At 42.3% G+C, this 24213-nt stretch overlaps 2 protein-coding genes across 4 annotated transcripts in view; one reads left to right on the forward strand and one right to left on the reverse strand.

The window, feature by feature from the left end:
* The window catches only part of GDAP2 (ganglioside induced differentiation associated protein 2), a 67644-nt gene extending 63929 nt beyond the window's left edge, over nucleotides 1-3715 (reverse strand). Inside the window, exon 1 of the mRNA XM_045478822.1 lies at nucleotides 3504-3715. The gene's annotated coding sequence lies outside the window, so the exon portion shown is untranslated. The remainder of the gene's footprint in view (nucleotides 1-3503) is intronic.
* Nucleotides 3716-3764: 49 nt separating this feature from the next.
* The window catches only part of WDR3 (WD repeat domain 3), a 32318-nt gene continuing 11869 nt past the window's right edge, over nucleotides 3765-24213 (forward strand). Inside the window, exons 1-14 of one of the 3 annotated variants that reach the window (XM_045478821.1) lie at nucleotides 3765-3833; nucleotides 6317-6518; nucleotides 7464-7673; nucleotides 10438-10556; nucleotides 12902-12980; nucleotides 13866-13961; nucleotides 14895-15008; nucleotides 15215-15316; nucleotides 15761-15858; nucleotides 16729-16836; nucleotides 17356-17586; nucleotides 20183-20276; nucleotides 22121-22222; nucleotides 23877-23962. In XM_045478821.1, the coding sequence (XP_045334777.1) occupies nucleotides 6348-6518; nucleotides 7464-7673; nucleotides 10438-10556; nucleotides 12902-12980; nucleotides 13866-13961; nucleotides 14895-15008; nucleotides 15215-15316; nucleotides 15761-15858; nucleotides 16729-16836; nucleotides 17356-17586; nucleotides 20183-20276; nucleotides 22121-22222; nucleotides 23877-23962 (1610 nt within the window). In that variant the 5' untranslated portion in view covers nucleotides 3765-3833; nucleotides 6317-6347. Of the gene's footprint in view, nucleotides 4434-6316; nucleotides 6519-7463; nucleotides 7674-10437; nucleotides 10557-12901; nucleotides 12981-13865; nucleotides 13962-14894; nucleotides 15009-15214; nucleotides 15317-15760; nucleotides 15859-16728; nucleotides 16837-17355; nucleotides 17587-20182; nucleotides 20277-22120; nucleotides 22223-23876; nucleotides 23963-24213 lie in introns of all 3 variants that reach the window. The other 2 variants (XM_045478820.1, XM_045478818.1) reach the window with 2 other exon arrangements.

Below are 24213 nucleotides of genomic sequence, written 5' to 3' on the forward strand. Positions count from 1 at the left end.
AATTTTAGTTGCATTAACTATTGGTCATTCTTTCCCTGAAACTCTACTATCCTCTTTGACAGTACACTAGTGGGTGGTTGGCTTGTATCTCCGATCACATCTTATCCATATAATTTGTTGGACCTCCTTCCCAGATCTTAAAAGTCATTGTGCCCCTGAAGATATTGGGTGCTAAATGAGCAATAAACATGCTTCAGAGCTCTCAAAGTTGAATGGCATTCTATAGAAAGTGTCATAGCATTTAACAAAGAATAAATTCTTTTTTACTTCCATCTCTAAACAGAAATTGGTATTTCTCATCAAAAAGAGATTTAAATCTCCCCTTTTCTCCAACACACACACCTTGGCAATAAAACAAATGGAGCAGCAAAGCCAAGCTAGGCAGGAAAATTTGATCCTTGATACTTAAGGAATATGGGTTCTTAACATTTTTTGTGTCACAGACCCTTTTGGGAATCACATAAAAAGATCAAGACCTTTTCACCACCCAAAATGTGAGTACATGAGCTGATATAAGGAAAGATTTGCAAATAAATTTGAGAAGGTTCCCAGACTCTAATTAAGAATCCCAATGACAGAACACAGAATGCTCAGGTGAGGGAGGAGGGAAAGGCAACACAGTGCTATGTAGTTAAAGCCAAATTTTGGTTAACATTAAGGAGCAAGACCTTCCAGTGAATATCAGTTAATCAGTTCTGTACTTTGCGCAGGTTCATAAGTAAACACTAAACCTTAGTCTAAAAGGCTCCTGAGGCAAGACTTCTATGTCCCAGGATCAAAAAGTCTACAGGAGACAAACAGAAGACTCTAGAATAGATCATATCTATTTCCTTAGCCATACTATCTTAAGGTTACCTTCAATATCTTCATGAATGATGACCTAAAGATAAATCCTTTACGATTCAAATGCATAGTGAGAATAAACAATTCTCATTACCCTATGGCTTGTCTATTTCCTCAAATATTGTCAATGTTTAGGTTAAGTCCTCATTTGTTTTTAAACAAATCTGCAATCCTTCAGTTTAAGAAGTGCTCTAAATAAAGCTTTATATGAATAATTGTATTGGCTAGAGGGATTAGATTTTTATTGTTCAAGACTAGGCAGGGTCAGGCAGAATAGCCTAGATCACTGTCTCAAGATAACCTGGTTTTTGTCTGGATAAAAAGAAAATGGTATCATTTAAAAGAGAAAAACAAGAACTTTAAATCTGTTTGCTTGTTTTTTTTTTTTTTTTTAAATGTTTACATTGTTTGGACAGGCCTGGGTAAAAGTACATAGAGAGCTGGTCCATGCTTTTGACCTCCATTAATCACCAGCTCTCTTTTCACTGTGCAAACACAGCAAAACAAATTACAGATTTACCCTTCCTTATGCCTTGTATTTCGGTATTTAAAACTCCAGGGCACATTAGATATTCATCTAGAGTACCTCCTCCCAACACCAAATCTATCATATTTACGAATTATTCTATGCAAATAGAAATAACTTTATTTTTAAGTTACTTAGGTGGAACAACAAACCAAGGCAATAAAGATATGTCAACAATAAATACCGTTTAACAAATATTTCTAAGTGGTATCAATGGCCCAGGTCAAATTTAACATTATCATTCAAAACCACCGAAAGCACATGCTCCAAAGGTGAGTTCATAGTACCACCTTCATATTAAAAGGACTTCATTTAACTAGGGGCGCCTGAAAGACTCAGTTGGTTAAGCGTCAGACTTGGCTCAGGTCATGATATAATGGTTTGTGAGTTCGAGCCCCACATTCGTGTCTGTACTGACAGCTGGGAGCCTGGAGGCTGCTTCAGTTTCTGCATCTCCCTCCCTCTCTCTGGTCTTGCCCACTTACACTCTGGGTCTCTCTCTCTCAAACATAAATGAACATTAAAACCTTTTTAAAAATAAAGAACTTTACTAAGTTTTAATGATTAGTATTAATACAATTAATACAAATTGGACAATGTGAAACTTATGAGAAATTAGTGTTATTCTCTTTAAATACTGTATGAGTTGGGAATTTTATAAAATGCATTATCTTGGCACTCAATCACAGCTGCTCTTACCCCAACTTTTATTAAAATTATTTTTTCCATTTGTGATTGTCCCTCCGCATATTTCATAAAATATTAAGAGAAATTTTAAGTAAAATCATGACTCATTCAAATATAAAAATGAGTAGGTATCCAACATTTTATTTAACTCAAAAGCAAACCAGACAGGTGGTAGATTGAAGGGAATTCCAAAATTGAACATATTGATCAGGAATATTGAAATGAACGTACAGGAAGGCAACTTCCACTGAATCTTTAAGAGGACAAAATCTACATGTCTATAGACAAAAATTATACAGTATTGACATTAGTTATCTAGAGTTCACAGAGTTGTAAAATAGCTTTCTTGGAATAGCTTTCTAGATAGAATCTAGATTATGCAGTTTTCTACTGAAGCACACATTTTTTCTAATTATATAATGCATATCACCTATAGGAGATTTTAACTATACACACCCACCTAAATGCTCCCTTCCCCATAACATTTACTGAAATAATAGTTTGTTGCCACAATTTCCTCCTTTCTCATTCATCCAAGCCACGGTAATCTTGTTTCAAAACACCTACAGTGCTACATCTATCTATAGTCTCAATCGCTACTATTGCAATTTTCTTGAATATGGAAGACCAGCTGCACATGTGTTAAGAACTCCAGAAACGTCTGAAGATAATCAGATAATTTAGATAAATGTCTCATTTCTAGGTTGACTGCAGACAGCTTGTTAAATAAGCAAAGGCAAAGGCTTATTTCCATCGTAGAGCTTTTTGTTAGCTTTAATTTTCCACAACTACACACATCAGAACTCATTTCTGAACATTTCTGTGCAGCCCAAGAATAGAAGCGGACAGAGCTGCAAGACAGAAAGCCTAATTTCCACTTGGTGACAGAGTACCTAAACCTCGATTACCACGCAAGGAGGAGTCAGCACTGGTCACTTCCCCCTCAAGCGGTCAGGGAGCGGAAACACAAAGCCAGACCAATGTCACTCCAGGGACTGCGGGGATCCAGACAACTCAGCATCCTGGGCTCGGCGCCTATCCAGCCCTGACTCGACCTGCTCTCGGTTTGTGGAACGCCCCGTCCACACGCGCGGCAACATACACTTGACCGTGGGGCTGTAACCTGCAGGGGTCCCAGCCGCCCTATCTCACCTGCATCCAGGGCGCGTGCCTCCCCAGTGACTGCAGCACCACTGGCCCTGGTACCCAGGTGTGCCTACCCTGTCTTCTTGTCGATAAGTCGTCCCCGACAGTGCTGCGGGCCAGAAGAGCCCAACCAACCGCTGGGGAAGAAGTGGCAGGCTCATTCTCCCAGAGGGCGGACAGCACTAACCCTCTCCGTCCGCACCCCCAGCCGGGGCCGAGTCCGAGCGCCTCCAGCCGCGCCCCCCGCCCGCTCCGCTCCGCTTTCCCCCCCCCCGGCCCGGGTCTAGGTCCCGCCTCTCACCGCACTCCGGCGGTCCCATCCGGGCGGCAGCGGGGCGGGTTAAGCTCCTCGCAGAAAGCGGCCGAGCGGCATCCCCAGACACCCCCGGCCAGGAGCTCGGCGATCAGGTGAGGCAAAGTCCCAGGAGGCTGGAGTGACCAGCTGGAAGAGCTTTGAGTGGCGAACACGGCTTCCGCTACCGGCCGGCCCTCACCAACCACAGCCCACACGTACGTCATTTCCTCCTCGAAGGCAAAAGGAATGCCGGGCGGAAGTGGGTCGTGGAGCGGACCCGGAAGGGGCGGGTACTGTGGGCGGGTCCAAGCGGCCCGGATCCTCGTGGAGGCCCAGGTGGGTAAGGTGGGGGCCAGGCGTTCCAACCCCGTTTCTCGCGGTCCTGGCTGAGGCCTTCGGGGCACCAGCCCCAGATGAGGCGGGGGCGTTTGCGGCCGGTTGCTAGGGTGGAGGGGAACCTGAGCGACTGCGAACCTACCGACGTCCCCGGAGGCCACCTGCAATCGCCCGGGGCTGGCCCCTGCGGTAGTAGAGGTGCCGCGCGTCCAGCGGCTCTCCAGAGGATGCTCGGGCAGCATGATCCGTGTGCGGAGCCCCCTCGCTCTGTCCTGACTGAAGACTTGGGTTAGGGACGTCTGACAAGTCTGTCGCAACGTCCCAGCCCTTCAGTGCATCATAGCAGCAACGTATTTTGGGGATCTGCGGCTATACCTGGAAACAGGGATGGTAGTTAGGTCATGACCTCTCTCTAAAAGGCGTCGAGATCTGTGCACGTGAGACACAAATGACCAGTGCCAAGTTGTATGGAAGGTAGTTTGAATACGGAGGCAATTGAAAAGGCTGCGAGGATTGATTGGTCTAGCCTCGGAGGAAGTGGGCCTCAGAGAATAACACCGGTTTAAAAAAATAGGTCATGGACAATGCACGTTTTTCTAGGTGAGAGGAACAACGTGAAGAAAGCAAGGTGGCAGGACAAGGAAGGAAACCAACTAACCTGATAGGAACCCAGTGGCAAAGAGCTGGAACAGAAAGTATCTTACATCCCTTTGCTTAGTTTCCTTGTCCGTAAAATGGGGGTAAGAATAGTACCGACTTTGAAGGTTATTGTGAAGAATTTTTTATAGGTATATTTACAATACTTTAGATGCTTTTCTAAATGCCTTACGTGTATTAACCCTTTTAATTCACTCAGTTGCTATTTGTCATTAAACAACCACGTATGTTTACTCAGGTGTATTTATTTAATACATCGCTATTTATAAGTACCCTTTAAGTCTTGGCTGCTATAATAATATTTTTTTATTAACGAGCCAAAGGTTGCTACAAGGTTTTGAGCCTGAATGGCTGGGAGGGTTGTGTGTCTTAGAAAAAGGAACAAATGAGGGGTTCAGGAAGCAAGGTAGGTTTGGTTTTACATATGTTCAAGGAGATGCTGCAAGGTCTTTGGGAATATTTCATAAGTTTTTGGAACTCTGTTATTTGTATTCACGTATATGGACAGGAATAGAGATGTAGGTGTCCCTGGGCCCAGGCATCCTATATGAAGTCTCCAAGGAAAATACTGTGGAAAGAATTGGTAGATGGCCAAAGACTACCAAGAGGACCAATTCTAGTTAAGGGGCTGGAGAAATAAGAGGAATTGGGGAAGAATTGATCAAATGGCATGGGCTAACAGCATTATCACATTGTTAATAATTCTTTTCTTGATTTTTAACTGGCTTTTGTTGGTTCTTAGGTGAGGAAAAATGAGGCCGCTAAGTGATTACTAAAAGAAAATATTAAAGAGAGCTGGCATTGATTATTTTTCTGTTAAGGTAGGCTGAAGGAGAGTGTAATCAGAAATAGTTTCTGTAGAGTTAAACCAAATGTAGAAACCAGCAACAAAACGCAGCTCCCAGAAAAAGGGTGTAATTTCTGTTTGGTGTTGTATTTTTTAAGATGCATAGGTGTTTGGGGCACTTTTCACTTTGTATCAAGACCAGAGAAGCTTGGCTTATCTTCTTCACTTGTATCTTTTGTCAATAACCAGTGTTTCAGGGGCACCTGGGTGGCTCAGTCGGTTGGGCATCCAACTTTGGCTCGGGACATGGTCTCACGGTTCATGGGTTCGAGCCCCACGTTGGGCTCTCTGCTGACAGCTCAGAGCCTGGAGCCTGCTTTGGATTCTGTGTTTCCCTCTGTCCGTCCCCTGCTCTCTCTGTGTCTTTGTCTCTCAAAAATAAATAAACATTAAAAAATTTAAAAAAAACAACAAAAACAGAAATCGGCCCTGGGAGGTAAGGTGAATGTGGCTCTCAGCAATCTGTTTTCATAAGACCTCTCGTGATTTGGATATGTACCTGAGTTTGAGAACCACTATGCTAGAGGATAATGTGCCATGAAGTTAAGGATTTTCTTTTACTCAACATCATATCTCTAGTATCTAGTATCTAAAATAGCACTTCTCCAGGTAGTAGGATTATAGTAATTGTTTACTGTAAATATATTCAGACTCTGTACATCTCAGTGTAAAAACTTTGATGGCGGTTGAATGAACAGAAGTGAATTGTTGAGCTGCCTTGAGGCCATATGTCGGTTATTTGTGAGGTGGGCACGACGAGATGACCAATTTGCAACTTGAGGAATGAGGGCTTACACGTGAGTCAACAGCACATAAAAAAATGAAGATGTCCAGGTATTATATGAATGATTTATTCAGAGTAAATAAAAGCGAAGAAGCCACAAGTTACATGCTTTAACCACACGATAAACAGTTGGTGTTTGCTGGCCTCAGAACCCAGACACCCAAGGAACTGAGTTTTCTTTGTTTGCATGCACAGTTGCCTCACTTGTGGAACCAGACATTACGACATGGGGCTCACGAAGCAGTATCTCCGCTATGTTGCCAGTGCAGTCTTTGGCCTTATTGGCAGCCAAAAAGGTAATATTGTCTTTGTGACGCTTCGTGGTGAAAAAGGACGCTATGTGGCAGTACCAGCCTGCGAACATGTGTTCATCTGGGACTTAAGGAAAGGAGAGAAGGTAAGCCAGAAATCAATGAGGTTGATAACTGATTTATACGTATTTGAGGATGGGGAGGCAGAAGTGGGAGATTTTTGTATGTGTGTGCCCCTGGAAGAGAAGTCTTTCTTTGGTTCTAGGTAGCAAGTAACAGGTTCTATTATGTTCTTCTGCACTAAATTCTGAAAACCACACCAAACAGCAGTTTACCTCTTAGGTATCTATTTGTAGTATTTCCAGGTGAGTAGTTGTCATTATTCCTGACATGTTTGGTTTTCTCTGCCAGTTCTTTATTTTTCAAGTTCTTCTACTTGGCCTCGCAACCAGTTATAAAATATTAGCCATTTAAAAGGAATATTCCTCAGCTATGTTGATCGAGTCTTTTTCTCACTTCTACAGATGAGGCCCAAGGTTGTTGAACTAGGTTTTGATACTTTGTGACTGAGTTCCCTAAACCTACCACTTCTGCCAAACCAAATTGAGGCGTTTTGATCTTGTCCACTTACTATGTGACTCCCAAGAGGTTAATACTTTGATGCTTGTTGCCACCCAGAGTTTCTTGGGGATAAACCATACAGCACTCTAGTGGCACACAGATTGACTTCTTTAAGATGGGGCTCAGTTAAAATGAGGATGTTTTAATAACCCTATATGGAAAGTCATTTGGTGTTAACATAGGATAAGGATTTAGTAATTTATCACTTGGGAAACTTTCGCACATCATTATGCTAATGTAGGGCTTCGGAGAATATAATTTTACCCTTTCTTGAGTGTTTCATTGCCCAGCACAAATAATAATTCCTCTATTAAAAGAACTTGAGATGAATTGTAGAATTTTATTATCATTCATAAGAGTGATCTGGAATTATTGACGCTCTTAATTTTATTGTCCCTGATTATTCCCACACTTTTCCTTTGATGACGTGTTTAACTCCTGTACATCGTTTATGATTCTTACAATTGCAGATCCTCATCCTTCAGGGACTTAAACAAGAAGTCACTTGCTTGTGTCCCTCCCCAGATGGGCTGCACTTAGCTGTTGGTTATGAGGATGGGTCTATCCGAATCTTCAGTCTCCTGAGTGGGGAAGGAAATGTGACCTTCAATGGACACAAGGCAGCCATCACTTCCCTGAAGTATGATCAGCTAGGAGGCAGACTGGCTTCTGGGTCCAAGGTGAGACTTTGAATCAGGTGCCCAGATTTTGATTTAGTAAATGACTATAAGGCTTATGTTGAAACTGGTTGTTCACAAAAACTGATGGGTGAAACAGTGGGTTTTTGGTGTACAGAACAGTATAGATGGTGGAAATAAAGGGAGAAGGATGAGTATGAATTGGGTGGTTCATTTTATTTCCTATCACGTTCTCTGATAAAAGCCTGTTGGTGTTGTTGGTGTTGTTTTTAATCTTTTTAATGTTTATTTTTGAGAGAGAGAGACAGGACAGAGTGTGAATGGGGGAGGGGCAGCGAGAGAGAGAGACACAGAATTCGAAGTAGGCTCCAGGCTCTGAGCTGTCAGCACAGAGCCTGACGCGGGGCTGGAACTCATAAACCATGAGATCATGACCTGAGCCGAAGTCGGATGCTTAACCGACTGAGACACCCAGGTGCCCCTAAAGCCTGTTAAATATAGGAGTAAGATGAGGGTGCCCCAGATAACTATTATATAACATCATTGTGGAAGTGCTACTTAAAACAGTACACGAGGGGAAAAACAGATGGGTCAAGGAGAGACACAGTGGTCATTCTTTGCCATTAAGTCCAATAAAGTCCACAGTCATCAGTTTAGAAGATGCAGTATAAAAGATTGCATTGACAGGGGCGCCTGGGTGGCTCAGTCGGTTAAGCGGCTGACTTCGGCTCAGGTCGTGATCTCGCGGTCTGTGAGTTCAAGCCCCGCATCGGGCTCTGTGCTGACAGCTCGGAGCCTGGAGCCTGCTTCTGTTTCTGTGTCTCCCTCTCTCTCTGCCCCTCCCCCATTCGCGCTCTGTCTCTCTCTGCCTTTCAAAAATGAATAAATGTTAAAAAAAAAAAAAAAAATTAAAAAAAAAAAAAGATTGCATTGACAACAGTAGGTTAAATAACAGAAAAATACTATGAAACCATACTGAAGAATGTAACAGAAGACTTGAATAGAGATACAAACCATGTTGAATGGGAAGACAAAGATGCTACTTTTTTCCAGTTCACTTATATAGATAAAGCAATTTAAATAAATATCTCACAAGTTTTTGTTGTTTTTTGAGAACATGACCAAATCATTTAAAGCCTGAATGGAAAACAAATGAATCAAAAACACCAGAAATTTGGGAAAGTTGAATAATAAAACAGGGCTTCAGGTTTGTTTGTTTTTTTTCAGAGTTAGATTTTTTTAGGAGGTTTCAGATACTAAATGCATTATGAAGTCATAATTTAAAATGTGTTAATCTGGCATCAATTCAAAAATAGGTAGATTATTGCAACCAAATGGGAATCCCAGACTCAAATCCACTCTGATGTTTCTAATTAGTATATTTTAAAGATAATGTTTCTGGTGTGTATAAAAATGATGAATTACTCACGAAATAGTATAGGCAATTGGCTCAGTATGTAGGGGGAAGTTTTGAATTAAAGCTTTACTTTATGCCATATGCAAAATGAGTCACAGATTAGGAACTTAAATAGTAAAGAGTGATATTTTAAGTACACTAGAAGATACACTAGAAGTAAGTATCTGCTACTAAGGTAGAAAGGGACTTTAAGCATGTCAGTAAAAAAAAAAGAAATTACAAAGGAAAAGATCAATAGATTTGAATATTTAGATTTAAAGCGTTTGTACATTAAAAAAATATAGGAAACTTATTGAGAGTAAATCCTGAGTTCTCACAGGGAGAAATTTTTTTTCCTTTTATCTTCTTTGCTTTTTGTTGTATTTGTACGAGAAGATGGGTGTTAGCTGAACCTGTTGTTGTCATGGTGTACATGCACTTCAAGTTTATCCAGTGATGTATGATTGTTATTTCTCAATGAAACTGGAAAAAAAGTTAAAAGACATCGAAAAAGGGGACGTATTTAATATTTTCAGTATAGGAAGGATTAATAGCGTTCATCTCATAATAACTTTACAAACGAGCCAAAGGTAAGACCCTAAGGAGGATGAAAGACGTGACCTAGCAGTTCAAGAGAGGTACAAACAGCCAGCAATCACTGGAGAGCCATGTGCAGAATTTCTTGTGAGTATTCAGAAATGCAAATCCAATAAATACTGAGACAGCATTTTTAACTTCTGAAGTTGGCAGTGGTTTTTGAGAAGCTAATAATATCCAGAGCCAAAGGGATGGGAAAACTGGCCTTGTCATTCATATCCCTGGTGGACCTACAGATTGGTGCAAGTTAAAGCGATCGCCTTGTCGCGATGAATTGCAAACTTGAAAAATAATACCTTTTAACCCAAGAATTTCCCTTTTTAGTATTCTGATCTGAGGTATATACAAAGATTTCTGTGCAAGAATGTTCATTTCCACGTATTTATGATAGAAATTTGGGAACTACCTAAGTGGTTAAAACAAAAAATTTTAAATAGGTTATGGTATATCCTTAGGATTGATTATTATATGATCACTGAAAACGAGAACAGTCTGGAGGGATGTGGAAAAATGGAAATATTTTAAGTGAAAAAAGTTGGGGGGGGTTATAAAATGTTACCAATAACATGATCCCAGTTTTCTAAAAATAACCTGGATGTTGGATTGGAACATTATAAAACAGCATACCTGCAACAGTGGTTACATCTGGGTGGTGGAATTAACTGGTGTTTATTCCCTCTGTACTTTTTTGTATGCGTTTCCAGATTTTCTACAGTTTTCTGTTATATCACCTTTGCAGTAAAAATACTACTCCTATTGTTTCTCAAGGCACTGTGGTAAAGAAAATTCTTCTGTATTATCTGATCCCTTTAGGACACAGATACTATCGTATGGGATGTGATCAATGAAAGTGGCCTCTACCGTCTGAAGGGGCACAAGGACGCTGTGACACAAGCATTGTTTCTACGAGAAAAGAATCTACTAGTTACTAGGTAAAGAAATAACAGTTTCGTTTCCAGTTCTTTCCTATGTGAATGCATCAGAGAGGGTTTCAAAGAGGAAATGTGCCTCATTCCTTCCTCATTTCTCTGCACTCTCCTCAGGCTCATGTGCTCGCTTCCTCCTTTGCCCTCTGCATTCCTCTGTCCTTCCCTCTTTTCCCCAGTGGTATCATAGAAGCTATCCAGAGTTGTGTCTAGCATTTTTAAAGTATCTTTTCTGATTTGTCATTGTTATCCCCTGGCATTAGCTTTTCCGTGTTCCTTAAACCTTGACATGCCTTTCATAGACTGAGCTGTCTGCTTTCTGGATCCCTAGAAAGTCAGGAAAGCAGAATGTGGAGCAGTGGGCTGGTGTAAATACCAAGTGCTTGAATTCCTGCCTGCCTTTTGAGAACAGACGTGCTCTATACGTAACCCTTCTGAACGTCTCTTAGGTTGAGCCATTTGAAATTTCCATTTGTGTAGGTCAAACATGATATCCGCCATTTCGTATGGCTCAACCTTCTATAATAATTATTGGTCCTGAGGAATGGCCACCCAGGGAAGTTTGGGATCCTAAGGTTTGCCAGCAGTAACTAGAAGAACTTTAATAATGACTCAGAAGCAGTTGTGAAGGAGCACTGAATGGCATACCATTGGTGGGTTAGTTCCTGTGGGATGGCACATTGGTGTATCTTGTTAGATAACACAAGTTCTATGAGAGAACGACTAAGGTTCCACTAGAATTGTACCCTTTATAGCTCAGTGAACAGTTGACCCTTGAACAACAGATTTGAATTGGGCCGGTCCACTTATCCGTGTGTTGTTTCCAATAAATAGAGTACTGTAAATGTGTTTTCTCTTATGATTTCTTAACATTTTCTTTTCTCTAGCTTTGTTGTGAGAATGCATGTTACATACAACGTAAGCGTTAAGCAGCTGTTTATGTTATTGGTCAACAGTAGGCTGTATCTGAGTAGTGTTTTGGGGGAGTCAAAGTTGTATGTTGATTTTTGACTCCACTGGGGTGAGGGAGTCGGTGCCCCCTAACCCCCTCATTGTACAGGGGTCAATTTAAAAAAAAAAAAAAAAAAAGGAAATAACACAGTGAGGTGGGATTGTATACGAAAGACTTCATAAATTGGGTTTTTTGTCTTTTGGTTTTTTCCAGTTTGGTCATGAAGGAGAATTATATTGGATTTATATTAGTGAAGAAGCAGGGAAGGGGTGTTTGAGGCAGGAGGAGTAGAGCTCATTGGCAGGGAGACTCAGAAGCCAATTAACGAGAGGTTTTGAAAATGGTGCTGAAGAATTTGATTTTGATTCTATAGAGAACCTGGAGCTAGTGTAAGTTTAAAAAGTTGTGGTTAGGGGCGCCTGGGTGGCGCAGTCGGTTAAGCGTCCGACTTCAGCCAGGTCACGATCTCGCGGTCCGTGAGTTCGAGCCCCGCATCGGGCTCTGGGCTGATGGCTCAGAGCCTGGAGCCTGTTTCCGATTCTGTGTCTCCCTCTCTCTCTGCCCCTCCCCCGTTCATGCTCTGTCTCTCTCTGTCCCGAAAATGAATAAACGTTGAAAAAAAAAATTAAAAAAAAAAAAAAAAAAAGTTGTGGTTATCTGATAGTAGTTTATTGGATGTAATGAAGGAACGGGAACGGACAAAGAGATCAGATGAAAAGCTATGAAAATAATTCAGGCAGTAGAACTGAAATTCAGGCTTGTGTACAGAAATGAATTCGAAGGAGTGAAGGCCTCACAGAGGCGGCATAGAGACCAGCTGGAAGCGGGAGATGGGGGAGCAGAAGAGATCCGAGGTATTTCTGTGTCAGACAGCTGACAGAAGGAAAAGGTTAATGCTGCCATGCTCGAAATGGTGGGCCACAGGTCCATCACACAGGTGATATGTGCCTCATCACTCTGAATTCAAGGTTATTTTTGTGCTCGCAGGTGCAACGTGGTATTTTGTACCTAATAGCCACATGGAGTTAGGATTTTTTCCTCCTTAAAAAAAGGAGGAGTAGGGGCGCCTGGGTGGCTCAGTGGGTTGAGCATCCAACCTTGGCTCAGGTCATGATCTCATGGTCCGTGGGTTCATGCCCCATGTCAGGCTCTGTGCTAATAGCTCAGAGCCTGAAGCCTGCTTCGGATTCTGTGTCTCCCTCTCTCTGACCCTCCCCTGTTCATGCTCTGTCTCTCTCTGTCTCAAAAATAAATAAACATTAAAAAAAAATTAAAAAAAAAAAAGGAGGAGTAGCATTAGACATGTTGCTGTGTGTATTTTTTTGAAGGCAACAAATGAGTACTTGATGTCCTGTTTACTGATTTTTCCTCATAAAATTTTTCTCGTTTCTTTTTTTAGTGGGAAAGATACCCTGGTGAAATGGTGGGACCTTGACACCCAGCACTGCTTTAAAACAATGGTTGGCCACCGAACCGAGGTACATGTAGGGTCACGGGCCCAGGGAAAGAATGGCAAGGCAGAAAGAAAAGATGGTGTTCTCTCCTGCTTTGTTTTTACTGCTCCCAGTAATCCTTGCATGCTGTCCCGAGAGACAGAGAGGTTGGTGCGGTGGAGGAAGTGCCGGCCGTGGGAGCAGATACAGCTGCTTCGGGATTTAGTAAAGATTGGCCTTGGATAGGTTTTTAACCCACGAATAGGAGTTTCGTTGCTTCTAAGTAATGTGTCCACCTTTATGATTGTAGGGGGGTTTAATGACACTGTACAGTGCCTGGTCCAGTGACACGTAAATAGCAAACGTGGCCATTTTAAGAGTCACCTGAACATACATATTTTCAGTGAAGAGCAGGGAGTATTTTAGATCGTTATATCCTCCTCCACGTTTTGTTCTTACCAGGCTTTCAAAAACATACCTGGAATTAATGAAGATGAAAAGCAAATTAGATTCTTTGTTGACTCGCAACAATGTTGTTCTTAGATGTTTGAGGCTGAAAATTATACAGTAGACATCAATGGAGGTACCTTTTATTTGCAAGGCATTGCTGAAACAAAGAAGTACCAGACTTAAAATCGTCCTTTGAGTGGATTCTAGTTAGATCGATTTGTGCTGAACAGCCATTATGTAAATTTAAGGGTAGGAAATTACAGAGAAACTTCTAGTTACTGCATGAACAACGGTTCTACCACAGACCACTTTTTCTTTCCAAAGGTGAGAATTTCTTTCAGTATTTTGAAAAGATTACCTTAATATTAGCTTTGTAAATTCCAAAGGGATTTCGCTACAGATAGTATAGACTTTTGGAACGCCACATCATATATCCTGGAATGTCTTAAAAATCCTGTTTGATCTTTTTATACCCTGTAGGTGTGGGGGTTGGTTCTCGTGTCAGAAGAAAAGCGACTCATCACTGGGTCTTCCGACAGTGATCTGAGGGCGTGGGACATAGCCTACCTACAGGAGGTAATTGCTTTTCTGATTATGGGCAGTGCTGTGTTTCAGCAGTGTCATGGGCTCATCGAATTTAGAATCAGATGTAATCACTGAGTTCTTCTCATTGTACTAGAAGGAATTCTATCACTGATAACTTCCAACTCCTAAACATATTTTTTTTCTTCATTATTAGTGCCATTGCCCTCATTCATTTGAGCTTAAAGAAGGATAATTTTAGGTTACACCTTCTGGTAATGCTAATCTTTTACTTTGTGGAACTCTTAGCACAAAATTCCTGGACCTTTGGGTGTCCGTGGGTGGACTTAAGAATATGTGTGGCCCTTTCCCCTTGGACAAAAATCTGTGTAAAATTTCCATGTGTTTATAAAAATATATTCTGAGAAGATCTGTTACTTTCTCAGATCCCTAAAGATTTTGTGTGGAAAAAAGTTTATGGACCTCAGATTTAGCTGGAGTTAGGTGTGGAGTGTTATGTTCAGTAGCTGTTCTGGTGGGTTCTACTGCAGTAGTCTAGGCTGTATCTTAGCTTCTTTAAAAGAGAACATATAACCTCTGTAGGTTTTATTGCCTCTGTCGTTCTCAATTCCAGACTTGAATCTTTCCTCCACAATATGGTGGTAGCTCTTTCACCTAAGAAGGTTTTAAAGTTAATGAAGAGTCAGTCACCGTTTTTTTTTTTTTTTTATCTTAGATTAAGTTAATAACTTATTAGCTATAGTCCATATATTTCAGAAAGTTATTGGAGATAGGATAGTGAACACTTTTGTTTGCATTTGCTATAGTCAGTTTTTAAAATACTCTAGTAAACATCCTACCATTGAAGAGGTTTGATCAAAGAGAACCCTAAATGGAAGTTACCGGTGGCCACGAGGATAGGTTTCTAAGTCATTAGGGCTGGGACACATTATTTTCAGCTTTTATTTTCCCATTTTTATAAAACAGATGGATGACCTAGAAGAACCAGAGCCCAAGAAAAGCAGAGGGTCTCCCCCTGGGATACAGGATACACCTGAGCCTCGGGATGGTACCCCGGAGACAGATGAAACTCCTGAGGACGTAATTCTTTTTTCTTTTTGTTTCTAAGCTTCATTTGAATTGAGTCGTGGGAACAATGAGAATTGGAGATTTTTTAATTTAAAAATTTGCAGTTCTCATCATTTCAGGAAATACCTTTGTCACCCGCATTTCTTAGAATCGTATCTTTTCAGAGGTTTGACAGAACTTGCATTTAACCTTCACCTTCTCCTTTGCTTCTTCCGTAGCGCATCCTTACGTGCAGAAAAGCTGGTTCCATCATGCGGGAGGGCAGGGACAGAGTCGTGAACCTTGCCGTAGACAGGACGGGCAGGATTCTAGCTTGCCACGTGAGTACCAGTCGTCCGAGAAAACAATAGGGATGGGCTGTTCCCTCTCAGAGACCGTGCTTGTTTCACATCCAGTGCAGAGACTGCGTTTCCCCCAGTCGTGTTAACAGTTCTGTATGTGCTGCTGTGTAGACTTAGGATCCCTAGCTTCTATTAGCATAACACAGTCATAGTTACTGTGATGGTCTTTATCGTTAGCGAGCATTAGTGTGTGCTTTCTAAGCAGTTTAATGGCATTAGCTTCCTCTTTGGTCTTGAGAGCAATGCTGTGATAGGAAGCGGTATTCCCACTTTACACACGAACCAACAATCCCAGAGAGAGGGAGTTGTCCCAGCTAATACAACCAGGAAGCCCTGAAGGAACATTCTTGTTTAGGTCTTAGTGAGAAAAAGCTACATTACAAATTGCCTTTCCTGGACTCACGTCAACTTTCACCTTTCTAGGGAACCGATTCTGTGCTAGAAGTGTTCTGCATCCTTTCCAAAGCGGAAGTTCAGAAGAAAATGGATAAGAAGATGAAAAAAGCTAGAAAGAAAGCAAAGTTAGTTTTTTTAAAAATATGTACTACTAATAAAATATCTTGGGTGGGCCACATAGCCCTGATAGAAAAACTTCTTTAAGGAAGTGATTATCCTACCCTTGCTAGCGATTACTGTTAAAAGCTAGAGAAGATTTTGTGTAGCACTGATAGTCCAAATTTTAAATTTCTGCTCCACGGTACAACTTCATAGTACATTTCTGAGTCTTGAGCTCAGAGCCATACAGAACTACAAAAGCTGTACAGATTTCGTAAAAATAGTTTGTAAATGATTTTGTTCTCAGGCTGGCAGGTGTCTTCAGTGACAGCAGCCCGTACAGAACAAAGCTGAGTTGCATAATGCTAACAGTGGAGGTCATGAGGAGAAAGACTGTAGCAATGACATTTGGGGGCAAAATAGCCTTGGAATAGGTTGTTATAATAACCACAGTAACTGTTTCCTCAGTGGTTGAAATTTATCAAGGCTCAAAGGAAAAGACACCTGACTTGGCAAATTTTTTGAGACCTCTGGTTTATTTGACATTGTTAGATTGATAGGTACAGGTTAGTGGATCTTGTAAAAAGTTCTGAAGTAAAGAAAGTTTACTAGAAACATATCATTGGGATAGTTTGAATTACAAAGACTTGGCCCAGGAAATTTTATGGGCCGTTGCCTTCAGAATCCATTTATTGAGGGTACCTGTTAAATGGAATAAAACTTTGTATTTATGACACTGTAGTTTACAAAGCACTTCTGCATACACTGTGTTGTCTAATTCTCACGGTAATCCTGTGGTTAAGTGACCCCCAGGATCACAAAGAACTTGACTCAAGTAAGTGCAAAGATTCTTATAGAAGAGTAGTAGCATGATAGTCTTTTTCTCCCCTCTCTAGATTAAATTCTTCCAAAGGGGAGGAGGAAGACCTTGAAGTCAATGTTGAAATGACTCTGCAAGATGAAATCCAACGGGTGACTAATATCAAAACTTCTGCCAAAATCAAGTGAGTAAAAATAAAGTATCTGAAGTACTTGAAAGTAGCATTATAGAAATATTGTGCTACAAAGTTGCATTAGCTTTTTTATGCTATTTGTAAGCAGCCTAGAGGAATTCTATATTTGGAGACAGTGATCATGGGATACCTGCCCTCACCATGGGCCAATTATTCATCATCTCATATTTGTTTTATTAGAATAACCTTTTCTATTTGTTTAGTCTTCTTTCCTGCTGCTATTTAGAAAGAAAAACATGTACCCTATGTTCCAAAAGGATTTAAGGTCACTTAAAAAATTACACACACAAAAGCAAGTTATATGTCAGATTCAGTATCTGAACCCAGGTTTCTTTGACTTAACAGCCTATGCTCAATGACTGTCCAATTCTCAGAGCACTTTTTGTAAAATTCTTTACAGTTGCTCAAATGTCTTAGGTCGAGGACACGGTGAAGCCATTCTACTAGAAAACGTTCACCTTGTGAGCGAAGATGGTTGCTAGAACATTTATGAATTATTTTCTCATGCAGATCCTTTGACTTGATTCACTCGCCTCAAGGAGAGTTGAAGGCGGTCTTCCTGCTGCAGAACAACTTGGTGGAGTCCTATTCGCTGAGCCCATCTGCACCTGCTCCTCAGGCTGTGAGGACGAGCAGAATCACCATCGGGGGTCATCGCAGCGATGTGCGGACTCTGTCTTTCAGCTCAGACAACATTGCTATCCTTTCAGCAGCGGCGGAGTCCGTGAAGATATGGAACAGGTTTGTGAACTGGTGCTCTCCATAGCTTTATCCAGTCGTGTGATTTTCCCCGTGAATTAGGTTTAAGTACGCTTTTTTGTTTTTAAGTTTAGTTATGTATTTTGAGAGAGAGAGAGAGACAGCAGCACAGAGCCTGACATGGGGCTTGATCTTACGAACCATGAGATCATGACCTGAGCCAAGATCAAGAGTCGGATGCTCAACTGACTGAGCCATCCACGCCCCCCAGACTTGAGTACTCTTTTTTTTTTTTTTTTTTTAATTTTTTTTTTTTTCAACGTTTATTTATTTTTGGGACAGAGAGAGACAGAGCATGAACGGGGGAGGGGCAGAGAGAGAGGGAGACACAGAATCGGAAACAGGCTCCAGGCTCTGAGCCATCAGCCCAGAGCCCGACGCGGGGCTCGAACTCCCGGACCGTGAGATCGTGACCTGGCTGAAGTCGGACGCTTAACCGACTGCGCCACCCAGGTGCCCCCAGACTTGAGTACTCTTGATGGTTCGTTGTTAATCTCTTCAGGCCCTACCTACAGTTCCCTCAGAATGTATCAACTGTAGGCATGTGGAGTTTAGAGTGGGAAAAGTTGCCTTTTTAAATTTGGTGCCCAAAAAATGCAAGTTTATTCCATGCGTGAAGCTTGTCGCTGTACTTGGCTCAAGGAAAACGCACAAACGTGCTGCCTGTTCCTTCAGTTCTAATAGGCTGTTGGTGCTGCCCAGTATTTTGACTGCAATTTCTCATTCCTGACTTTCCTAGATGACTATTCTATACCTTTTGTCTCCTCAAACCCCAGACACCCCTAGCACCTATAAGCTAATGAGCTTGCTTCCTAGTTCACTAAAAAAACGGAATCCTAGAAAACGTTCACGTGCTCCCAGCATATCTGCCAACTAGGCTGCATCTACACCCACATAATCCGTCTTCCCTCCTGTTACCATGGTGGTACTCCTAACCAGAATTCCCCACGACGTGTACCTGAGGTTCTTCCTCTGCTCCCTGCGAGCACTGGTCCTCCTCCTCCACCTGTAACGTGCCTGCTCTACCGGATCATTCCCCTCAGCCTACAGATATGCTCTAATATCTCCCATCTCAAAAGTAATGCCCCGTTTCCTGCTCAGTCTCTCCAGAGCCAGCCCATCGTCTGGTTTCTTTTCTCCATTCTGTCTCCATTCTCCATTAGGCCTTTCCCCACTGTCTCGCCGCAGCAGCTCTTGTCACCTCATCACTGATCTTCATGTTTCTGAATCCCGTGACCCAAGAGCTTCATGTGACACTCTCTCCTTGAATTGATAACTTCCTTGGACTCTCATTACTTCCTCTTCCTCTGCTGGCTGTTCCCTCCGTCTGTGCCGGGTCCTTCTTACCTTTCTGACCTCCAAGTGTCTGACTACTTCCAGGGCAGAGTCTTTGGACCTTTTCTCAGTCTACAGTCACTTTACGCTGCTTTCTCTGTACTCACCATGCATAAATGTTTCTCTAGCTTTAGCCTCTCCCTGAACAGCAGACCCTTACATTTAAGTAAGATGGATGTCTAATTGGACATGTCAAGGTTTTATGTCCCAAACCATGCTTGTGATCCTGTTTCTCTGACAGCCTACCCACCTGCTCAGGGCCATTCCCCCATCCCCGGCCCTGTTCACTAGCAGGTCCTGTCAGCTCTACTGTCAGGACATGGCCAGCATCTGACCACATGTTATCACCTGTGTGGCCGCCACCAGCCCCATCCACTGTCCTTCCTCCCCGGGGTTGTCGCGATAGCTTCCTGACAGGTCTCCCTGCCGTGTGCCTCACCCTCTGCGGTCTCTCCACACAGCCACCAGAGTGCTCACAAACCTCCCCTCTGACTCCACTCCTGTTCTGCTGCCCTAGAGCTTGCTGGCCTGTTGTCATCCCCTAAACGCAGCAAGAACGTGCCCCTGTGGTAGCGGTTGTGCTCCTGGTCTTTGTGCCTGGAACCATCTTCCCCATTATATATAGGCTTTCTCCCTGTCTTCTCACCAAATGACAGTCCTGCCCTTGACCAGGACGCCCTCCTCCTCCCTTCTGACCAGCATGGTTTCTCCGGGACACCTGCCAGCACTGGATAGGCCAGCATGTGGCTGCCTTGTTCCTAAAGAATGTTCGGGTTTATGAGGTTCAGGACCTCTTTTCTGTTTAACACACTGTTCTATTGCCAGCACCTAGAATAGCATTTGGCATTCAGTAAGTTGTTGATTGAAGTGGGCATTTGATGTTTATCTGTTGAATGGATGAATGCTTATGGTCCAATAAAATGAACTTTACTTGCAGAGATATTAATATGCTAATTCAGCCTATAATCCTCTGGGCTCACGTCTTTATGGTGGCACATCGGGCTCCGTTGAGCCCAGCACGTGCTTTTTTATGCCCTGCTGTTACATAATCTCTGTTCTTTAGGATTAGGAGGCCCCTACACAAAAAATAAAGTTCGGTGCCATGTAATTTTTTTCTCTCTTGACTATAATTAGGTTTGAGCCAAAGTCTGTGGCTAGGTGTGTATTGAACGTACGCATTGACGTCTAAGATGGGGAGGCAGGTTTCTTAATGTGTGAGTTCTGTATTCCTTCTTTCCCACAGGGCCACACTACAGTGCATTCGCACCATGACCTGTGAATATGCGCTTTGCTCGTTCTTCGTACCTGGTGACAGGCAGGTGGTCATAGGAACAAAGGTAAACAGACTTCTCGCACTCTGGAGGCTCTTCTCAATGTTCTTAAAGTTGTTTGAGGATTCTGGCTCCTGTTTTTGCACAGAACAGGAATTTATTAGGAATGTATTAGAGCTGGATGATATGTGAAGGTTGGTAGTTGGTTCCCCTTTTTTTTTTTTGAGGGGTTTTCTTTTTAGTTGTAGGTTCTTTATTTTATAAAAAAATCAAACCTTATGTTATGAGTAATAAAATTACAATCGCGACCTTGAGATCACTGTCCGTGTTTTGGTGATCGGCCTTTCACGCATCTTTTTATGAGCACCTACGTAGTTGTTTTAAGAAGACTAATGATAAAATATACAAAGTACTTAGTGTCATGCTTGGCAGATGGAAGCATTCAATGGAGACAGACTGACTAGTCCTCATTCCCAGTTGCTAATCAGATTGGAAGATAGACATGCAGGAATGAGCAGACACAGATTTGGGTTCAGATTCTCCCCCTTTTTAGAACAGGTAATTTGGAGCAAGGTCACCAAACTTCTCTTAGTGTGGTTCCTTATCTGTATAATAGGATGGTGACACTTGTTTTTTGACAGTGGCTTTTGCACTAGATGGGCCTACGTCTGAGTGCTAGATTTTCCACTTGCTAGCTGTGAGCACTTTGGACATTACTTACTCCTGTAAGTCTTGGTTTTCTCATGTAAAATGGGGTGAATAACCTACGTCACAGTAGGTAAAGCACTTAGCACAGAAACTGACTCACAGCAAATACCTAATGACTAAGAGCTGGTAATAGAGGCACAGGGAGAATAAGGTCATGGAATACTTTAAAACGTGCTTTGCAAGTTATTTGCCATCGTTATCCCCCTAAACCAGTGCTGTGTGCATGTGATCACTTTATTAGAAATCCTGTGTATCACAATGGGTATTTTTTGCCCAGCTAAAAGTGTAAAATAAGCTAGAGAGATTTTAGGGTCAGTGTTGGAATGGACATTAAATTCCAATTAAAACTTTCTCTCATCTTTCATTCATTCTTTCAACAAACGTCCCTGTATCGTTTTTGTTAGGAAAGCATGTTGTGAGTACCTTTCAAGTCCACCTACCTGTATGACTAAAGTGCAGCCCCCGCATCCCAGCCCAGTCTCTGATCATTTAACGTACGTGATCTTATTTAACGCCCACAGCAGCTTAGAGAGGTTGCTGCTATAAGCCCCATTTTGCAGATGAGAAAATGGGCTCTTGGAGGTGAATTCAGCAGTAGTCAGTCCTTCCACCTTATGCTCTCCGCACCCCCCTTCCCCTGCAGAAGCCCATCATAGAGCGGACTTTGCCGCTGTGTGTGTTCCTTGCTTGGTATTGTGACCGCGGCATATCCCAATTTCTAAACAGGAAGTGTGTCTCATTGTTTTCTAAGCCTTTGCAGTTTATTTTTAAGTCCATTGCCCTCCCTAGCATTGTAGGTAGATTTCTGTTTCTCACTGTCGGTGTACTGGAGAGGAGGAAACCAAAACTAGATGGAGAAATGTTGGTTAAGCCAGATACCATTTAAAATTGCTTTAACTCGAAAGGTTTTTAGGAGCATTTGCTGCTGTGTTTCTCCTGGTTTGCCTCTGGCCATGCTGTTGCCCTTCTGAAGTTGAGGGACCAGTGAAAGTGACGAGCCCAGTACTGTGAGGCTGCAGGCTCTGTCGTCGGGCAGCAGAGCAACCCTGCCAGAGACTGCTCCGCGCATCCGCGGCCTCACTCACCACGCGGAACGTGCGCTCCATTCACAAGCAGTTGGCCACATCTAAATTGTGTAGGCATGAATTTTATAGGGTATGGGTGTGCTCATTGGAGCTGTGCTCCTTTTGTGTCTTCCACAGACGGGTAAGCTGCAGCTTTATGACCTGGCCTCAGGAAATCTGCTGGAGACAGTAGATGCACACGATGGAGCTCTGTGGTCCTTGTCTCTCTCTCCAGATCAGGTAACTAAGCCAGACATTTGGATCCGGACTTCAGTACACTAGCTCCCTTTCCCGTTGCTTACATCAGCGTTTCCTGCTGCCTGCCAAAGATTCTTCAGGATATCTTTAAAGAAAGCCAACTTTTTGTCTAATCATGAGATTTTCTACGTGGTGGCATATCATGTGCCTGATAATAACGGATAGCTGTCGTAGCAAGTGAATTCTCGTTCAGCTGCATGACATCAGATTACTTGGCCTCATGATTTTTTCCAGGGCTTTGTGCTGTTTCCTAAAAGGAACTATTTCCTTGGGCAACGAAGTACAGAGGATGCAGTAGACTTTCTGTTTCTCCTTTCAGTCCCTACATCCACGAGGGTAGAAGTCTAGTGTTTGTAGCAAACGTATCAGCCCTTTCAAGTCAGTAACAGGGTGCTTCCCTTGTGAGGGGTCACCTTGGAGAACTGTATGCTTATTCTAGTAACGGTGCTGTTGGTCAGCATTTTGAGATGTTTTTTGACAATAATAAGAGCTTGTGGCCCATTCACTCGAACCTTCTCAATAGTGGCAAACCATCTACTGAAAGTAGCTGTTTTTGGAAAAAACGGAATCTGGAAGTTAGAGCAGGTTACGTCGTCTGTGGTCAGAATAAAACAGCATTTAAAGTTTAAATAGTAGTAACATCTAGGATTCTATCTCTCGAAGTATTTTTATTATTTTTTTTTAACATTTATTTATTTTTGAGAGAGAGCATGAGAATGAGTGGGGGAGGGGCAGAGAGAGGGAGACACAGAATCCGAAGCAGGTTCCAGGCTCTGAGCTGTCAGCACAAAGCCTGATGCAGGGCTCGAACTCACGAACCCTGAGATCATGACCTGAGCCGAAGTTGGACGCTTATTCCAGCCTCTGAGCTGTCAGCACAAAGCCTGATGTGGGGCTCAAACTCACGAACCCTGAGATCATGACCTGAGCTGAAGTTGGACGCTTAACTGACTGAGCCACCCAGTTGCCCCTCTCAAAGTATTTTTATATCCATCTTATCCTTTATTCTTTCATAATGGTTTTAGAAGCTAGATAGTCTTGGTCATTTCAGCATCACAAGGGTCCTTGTAAGGTTGTTTCCTATGTTACAAATCTCAAATGGCAGAATAAACACTTGAGATCTCGCTTTCTGACCCGTGTTCTATAGAGTTTAACACTACAATGCGATGGGACTGATTTTCTTGATATTAGAAAACAATTTCAAATGTATTTTATGCAGAGACATTGCAAGAATAAATTTATACCCTTCTGAGAAATACTTTGAATGAACTTACTTAGATGATGTAGTCTGTGTATATTTGTCAAACCATTTTATTAGCAGCAACTTCTTTTGACTGGTGCTTTCTTAGGTGGAGCAAAAGACCCTACAGTGTTCAGAGTCCTCCTGATGCTGAACAAAAGTATAGCTAGAACTTTCCCCTAGCTACTGTCTACATTAGCTCCTGCTAGGAATTTACAAATAAGATCTGTGGCTGCCGCCCCAAAAGAGCAAGGAGAGGGGTTAGGGAAACCACGTTTTTCTTCATTCTTCTCCCATGCCATTAAATACAAATGGTCTTTTATGCTATTTTGATGTCGTCTTATCAAAGTTTCTGTAACAAGATATTTTTTAATTGCAATGTCATTTGATTTTCAGCGTGGCTTTGTGACAGGTGGTGCAGATAAATCTGTCAAGTTCTGGGATTTTGAGTTGGTAAAAGATGAGAATAGTACCCAGAAGAGGTGAGTAGACATTTTTTAATTTGTGTCCTTGTTTTAGAGTGAAAATGGGGAACTACTGAATGGGTTTTTGACATTTTTTTTTTTTTTTTAATGTTTATTTTGCGAGAGAGACAGAGCATGTGTGGGGGAGGGGCAGAGAGAGAGGGAGACACAGAATCCGAAGCAGGCTCCAGGCTCCCAGCTGTCAGCACAGAGCCTGACGCAGGGCTCGAACTCACAGACTGCATGATCATGACCTGAGCGGAAGTCGG

This window comes from Leopardus geoffroyi, chromosome C1 (genome assembly GCF_018350155.1).
Source record: "Leopardus geoffroyi isolate Oge1 chromosome C1, O.geoffroyi_Oge1_pat1.0, whole genome shotgun sequence".
NCBI classification, from domain to species: domain Eukaryota; kingdom Metazoa; phylum Chordata; class Mammalia; order Carnivora; family Felidae; genus Leopardus; species Leopardus geoffroyi.